The 6,419-nt window shown below is 38.4% G+C and overlaps 1 protein-coding gene across 1 annotated transcript; it reads right to left on the bottom strand.

Moving 5' to 3' along the window:
* Positions 1 to 213: 213 nt before the first annotated feature.
* SPATA45 (spermatogenesis associated 45) lies at positions 214 to 650 on the bottom strand. Its single transcript, XM_032591850.1, has one exon. The coding sequence runs from the start codon at positions 569 to 571 to the stop codon at positions 236 to 238; it is 336 nt and encodes a 111-aa protein (XP_032447741.1). The 5' UTR covers positions 572 to 650; the 3' UTR covers positions 214 to 235.
* Positions 651 to 6,419: the final 5,769 nt, after the last annotated feature.

The following is a 6,419-nucleotide window of genomic DNA, read 5'->3' as shown; positions in this document are numbered from 1 at the left end:
TTAGCCTGATGAAAACACGGATTCTAGGACCAAAGGAGGGCCTACGGAATGAGTCAGTCGAGAGGTGGAGCTCAGGATTCTGGAAGCACAAGAAAAAGAAAATCTCTGGTCTACAGCAGATCTTACATCCACTAACCTAGTTTACTGATGCTTTTCACCTCAGACAGACCTCCTTTAAACTGTCCCAGAACGATACTTACTGAACCTCTCTCAACCCCAGAAATCCTCCTCAAGTTTATTTATAAATCCCTCCTGTCAGTTGGGGATGGAATCCTACCATACATAACAACTTACTTTTTGCAGGAAAGTGCTTTTTCTCGGTGTGAACCAGGAGACTCAGTGTGACCCAGGAGCTCCTGCCACTGTCAGGAACGGGTTCTTTGATTTGGGTGTGAGTAAAGGACTGGTAGGCACCACTGAAATGCCTCTTTTGAACTCTCAATAAACTGACTTGATTGCTTCTTTCCACAAAGCAGTTGGAGTCACGCTTTTCGTTCATCTCCTCCAGGAGATGTTTTTTGCTAGCTTTAAGTTTTTTAATGATTTCATTGGTTCTGTTTTTAGAGGTCATGGTGACAAACTAATCGTCAAGTGATTCTTAGTATCCTGAAACAAATGAAAAAATACAATCAGTTGCTGCTTGACCTAGCAGCCAGTATTCACCATCAGGTTTTTACCAGTTCTTTCTTCTCCTCCTGTAAAATACCACCACCACTGTGCCCCTGACCCCACATCTCACTCCATTTTTATTATTGTTTCCTAAGGTCTTTTTGTTTTTTGATGTTTCTTCAGAGGAAAAAAAAATCATAAAAAGAGGATTGTAGTAAGAAAAGATATTTTGTTTTTGAAATTGATACTATGTATTGATTCTTGCTTTTAGGAACCCTCATTGTTTCTTTTGATTATAAAAATAATACACAGTCATTGTAGACAATTAAGAAAATACAGAAAAGCATAAGGTAGACAAGGTAAAAATCACTCTTGATCATTGTCTAGAGACAATGAAATTAACATTTTGGAAGTTTCCTTCCCAATAAATATCTAAAGGGATTTTATTATAAAAAGTGCGGGGATGGGGCCCTAGGTGGCTCAGTCGGTTAAGTGTCCAACTTTGGCTTAGGCCATAATCTCGTGGTTCATGGGTTCGAGCCCTGTGTCAGGTTCTTTGCTGACAACTCAGAGCCTGGACCCTGCTTCACATTCTGTGTCTCCCTCTTCTCTGCACCTCCCCTGCTTGTGCTCTGTCTCTCTCTCCCAAGAATAAATAAACATTAAAAAAAAAAAGTACAGGGGTGCCTGGGTGGTTCAGTCAGTTAAGCATCTGACTCTTAATTTCAGCTCAGGGTTGTGAGATTCAGCCCTGTGTTAGGCTCTGCACTGGGCATGGAACGTGCTAAAGATTTTCTCTCTCTCCTTCTCCTTCTGCCCCTTCCCTGCTCATTCTCTCTCTCTCTTTCTCCTACTCTCAAAATAAATCAATATTTATTTTAAAAAGTACAGAAAAAAGACATTAAATTGGCTATGGCAGGACATGAACTTAAAAACTAAAGTGTTGTTAAGTATTTAGGAAGAATTTGCTTGTTAGGGCTATAAATTTGTCTTTTCAGGCATGTGAAGTACTTAAAAAATCAAATATGTTAAATTTATGAAAGAAGTTTAAAATATTTAAAGTATTAGCTAGGTTTGTAAATGGACTAATTACTTAGAGGTGTTTAGTATTTTCAACTTGAATTAACTGAACATTAATTTCAGAGAAAGTGAGGGTGATCAGAATTTAAACTTTTTAAATTATATCTCCTCTAACACTTTGATTGTTTATCCTGCCTAGGAGATGTACAAATGAAATCAAATTGGGACATGACTAAAGAAAAAGAAAGGAAAACAAGGTAATTGTCTCTTATGTACTTTCGAGCTGAATTTATATTCTGTTAAAAGCCCATCATATATGTTTACTGCAAATGAAATCTAGACGTGTTAGTTAAAAGCTCACTGAGGAGATCAAAAAATTTAAATTCTCATTACAAATTACCTGGAAACTGGAGCCAACTAAAATTAGACACAGTAAGTGTCTAACAGCAAGAGCATGAAGTTTTGAGTCCGATTTGGTCCCTATTCAAGCTACGCTAACTGTATGACTACAGTTAAGTTACCTTCTCTGGGCACTCAGTTTCCTTGTTTTGCTTTTTGTTTTTTGTTTTTAGTTTTTTAATGTTTATTTATTTATCTTGGGAGAGAGAGAGTGAGCAGAGGAGGGGCAGAGAGGGAGAGAGATCCCAAGTAGGCTCCATGCTGTCAGTGCAGAGCCAGATGTGAGGCTAGAATTCACGAACCCATGAGATCGTGACCTGAGCAGAAATCAAGAGTTGGAAGCTTAACCCCTGAGTCTCCAGGTGCCTCTCCTTGTATGTTAAGTGGAAATAATACCCAACTCACAGAGTGTCATAAGGATTAAATAACTTAATACATACAAGAGCCTAATATAGCCAATCCTCAATAAATGGTAACTTTAATATATCAGGCACAGTGAAATAAGGGATTTGTTCAGCTGGATGTACAGTATTTTTTCATTTGGGTTTGTTTGTTTGTCCCTCCAGTTATTAATCTGTTTACTTGCCATGCAGCCAGAACCAGCTACATAATTTGTGGGGCCCAGTGAAAAATGAAATTGCAGGGCCCTGTGTTGAAAATTCATGGGCCCTTTTGAACATGGGGGCCTTGTGTTAGTGAAGAGGTCACATGCCTATGAAACTGACTCTGTGTATGACATAGTAACAGGATGGTTTCTATGGTTACTTCACCCAGTTTTACAGTCTCTTAAGTGGAGATAAATAAGGTGTATAACATATGACTTTTTAGGGGCACCTGGGTGACTCAGTTGGTTAAACATCCAACTTCAGCTCAGGTCATGATCTCACGGTTTGTGAGTTAGAGCCCCGCATCGGGCTGTGCACTGACAGCTCAGAGCCTGGAGCCTGCTTCAAATTCTGTGTCTCCCTCTCTCTCTGCCCCTCCCCCTCTTGTGCTGTGTGTGTGTCTCTCTCTCTCTCAAAAACAAATAAAAATTTTTAAAAATTAAAAAAAACATACGAATTTTTAAAGAGCTTTGAGTGGCACCTCGCTGACTCAGTTGGTGGAGCATGTGACTCTTGGTCTCAGTTTGGAAGTTTGAGCCCCATGTTGGGTGTAGAGATTACTTTTTAAAAATCAACACACACACACACACACACACACACGTGTGTGTACCTCGATACTTACAGCCTTATTACCAACAATAGCCAAACTATGGAAACAGCCCAAATGTCCATCAACTGATGAATGGATAAAGAAGATGTGGTATATATATTTACAATGAAATATTACTCAGCCATCAAAAAGAATGAAATTTTGCCATTTGCAATGACATGGATGGAGCTTGAGTGTATTATGCTCATTGAAACGAGACAGGCAGAGAAAGACAAATACCATATGACTTCACTCATATGTGGAATTTAAGAAACAAAACAGATAACATATGGGAAGGGAAAAGAAAAACAGAGAGAGAGAGAGAGAGGGAAACAAACCATAAAAGACTCTTAGTGATAGAGAACAAACCAAGGGTTGGTGGGTGGGTGATGGGTATTAAGGAGGGCACTTGTTATGGAGTACTGGGTGTTATATGTAAGCGATGAATCACTAAATTCTACTCCTGAAACCAATATTACACTATATGTTAACTAACTAGAATTTAAATAAAACTTTGAAATAAATAAATACAAATAGGCAAAAAAAAACCCAAAAACAAAAAATAAAGGACTTTGAAAATATTAAGCATGTATATACAGTACATCCTCATTATTCATGAATTCCATCTTTGTAAATTTGCCTACTCATAAATACTTATTTGTTATCTCAAAATCAATACTTGTGGCATTTTAATAGTCATTCCCAGAAGTGCACAGACTAGCAAAAATCTGAGTCTCCTTGATGTGCATATTCCCAGCTAAGGTCAAACAAGGGGACACTCCGCCTTCTTGATTCAGCTTTCATCCTATAAACAAGTGTCCTTTTCCTGATCTGTTTAGTATTACTAGGGTTTTTTGTTTGTTTGTTTTTCTTTTTTTTTAGAACGCTCCCCAAGTATAGTGCTAAAGTGCTGGCTAGTGCTCCTAAGCAGCAAGAAGGCTGTAATGTGCTTTATGTGTGTTAGATAAGCTTTGTTCAAGCAAGTATAGTGCTGTTGGTTGTGAGTTCAATGTTAATGAATCAACAGTATGTATTAAATAATTATACATACAGATACATACATGAAATAAGGTTATATATTGATTGGTTGACAAAAATCTTATTACCAGAGACTCACAAGGACCTATCCCTGTATTTCCCCTAAGAGCAACTGACTGAGTATTTGCTAATTCAATACTTGGGGCCACTTTATAGAACATAACTACTGCAAAAACAAGAATCAACTGCATAGATGTAGAAAATATACTCCTGTTTCTACAGGTATGTTATTATAAATTACCTTTAATGTACAGCAACCCAAAGCCTATTTGAAGTCCACTGGTTTGGATCAGCCCACTGAGATATTACCTTGGTGATGGGACATTATGAGCTAAGCCATTCCAACTTTGTTCTATTCATAGAACCCTAATTAAGAGAAGTTTCGGAGTTAGAGAGACCATTTACTTATCAGCCATGTATCCTCTAATAAATTACTCAATCTCTCAATATCAATCTCTTCATCTGGGATAAAGATACCTATTTCATTAAGTTGTAGGTTTGTGTGTATACTGTAGGAGGTAGGGAAGAAGTTGGAATTCAATGAGATGTGCATGGAAAGCTCTTTACATTGTGCCTGGCATCAATTTATTACACATACTGATATTTGTTGAACACCTGCTCTGTGCCTGGTGTTGTTCTGGGTACTGGGGACAAATGGATACCTATCCCAATGGAGCTTATAGTCTAAAGGTTTAAGGTAGGTACTTAATAAACCACAGCTATTTTTATTGGTTTTATTAAAACTTCTTATTTCACTTGGGGAATTATTTTATTCATGTGTCTTTTTTTTTTATCAGAAGAGGAAGCCTCCCTGTAAAAAAAATCTTCAGAAATACAAAAGTAATCATTTCTTTTTCTTTTTACAGGAATACAGGATAGTAGAAATAAGACTGGTATTGAAGAGAGCAGTTCACAATGCCAGAGAAATGAATTCCCTAAAGAACTATATGAAGGGTCAGCAAAAGAAGACCACCCAACTCTGATGAGTTTGGTGTCTCTGATGAGACCAGTGCAGGGCAGCTGCTGAAGATAAGAAGGTATTTTGCTGTTGGTTTTGTTTTTTTGTAAAGCTCCCAGATAATCCAAAAGGCTTATCAAGAGATCTAATTAGTTGTGCACAACCCTGGCACCTGTGGGTCAGGGGCTAAATCCTCCCTCGCTAGAGTGCAACCTGGAAGAATATTTCTGCATCTGTGAGCTTCAGCGTCCTTAGCTGAAATGGGCTGATATCAGTACTGAGGTATTGTGAGGATGAAATGAGACAACAGATGAAGGGACTTGTAAACTATAAAGTATATAAAGCAAGTGTTGGGGAGGGAAAATTTTCCTCTAACTTCAAGATTCTTCTGGCTGGTCTAAGAATTAAATTGACATAAGACTGGGGCGCCTGGGTGGCGCAGTCGGTTAAGCGTCCGACTTCAGCCAGGTCACGATCTCACGGTCCGGGAGTTCGAGCCCCGCGTCAGGCTCTGGGCTGATGGCTCAGAGCCTGGAGCCTGTTTCCGATTCTGTGTCTCCCTCTCTCTCTGCCCCTCCCCTGTTCATGCTCTGTCTCTCTCTGTCCCAAAAATAAATAAACGTTGAAAAAAAAATTAAAAAAAAAATTGACATAAGACAGATAACAGGAAAGAATCAAAGTTAATTTGTACGTACAGAGGTCCTACAGATACGACCGAGGCTGGCAGCTTGTTTTATACAAAGAAACAATAAATTAGTGAGGAGTTGACAGGATAAAGAAAACTTATGTTTGGGAACTTTAACTAGTAAGAATTTCTAAACAGAATTTGGACTGGGGCAGTAAGTTAGTAAAAGTAAGAAGGTTTGTTTATAAAGGCTTCTTCACCCTGAATTCTCTCTCTCTGATGATAAGGATGTCTCTCTACCTCCTGGTACAGGGAGGGCACCTTTCACATGGGAGATTAATTTCTTGCTTTCTGGAGACAAAGGAGTGTCAGGGTCCCCTTTTTGCACTGGCTGTTTCTTAAGTAACTTTAACTCAAAATAATCAAGATGCCAAAGTGGGATATTTTGGGGTAGCCTTCCCTGAGCCCCAACAAAGCATTATAAGTTTTTTCTAAAATGTACATTGGTTAGATTAGTTTATCAATTCGGAAAGTTATGTGTGTTGTATCTAAGAGTAATGCTCTATCATTATTTTA

Source organism: Lynx canadensis, chromosome F1, assembly GCF_007474595.2.
Source record: "Lynx canadensis isolate LIC74 chromosome F1, mLynCan4.pri.v2, whole genome shotgun sequence".
NCBI lineage: Eukaryota > Metazoa > Chordata > Mammalia > Carnivora > Felidae > Lynx > Lynx canadensis.
This window is presented reverse-complemented; position numbering and strand designations above follow the sequence as displayed.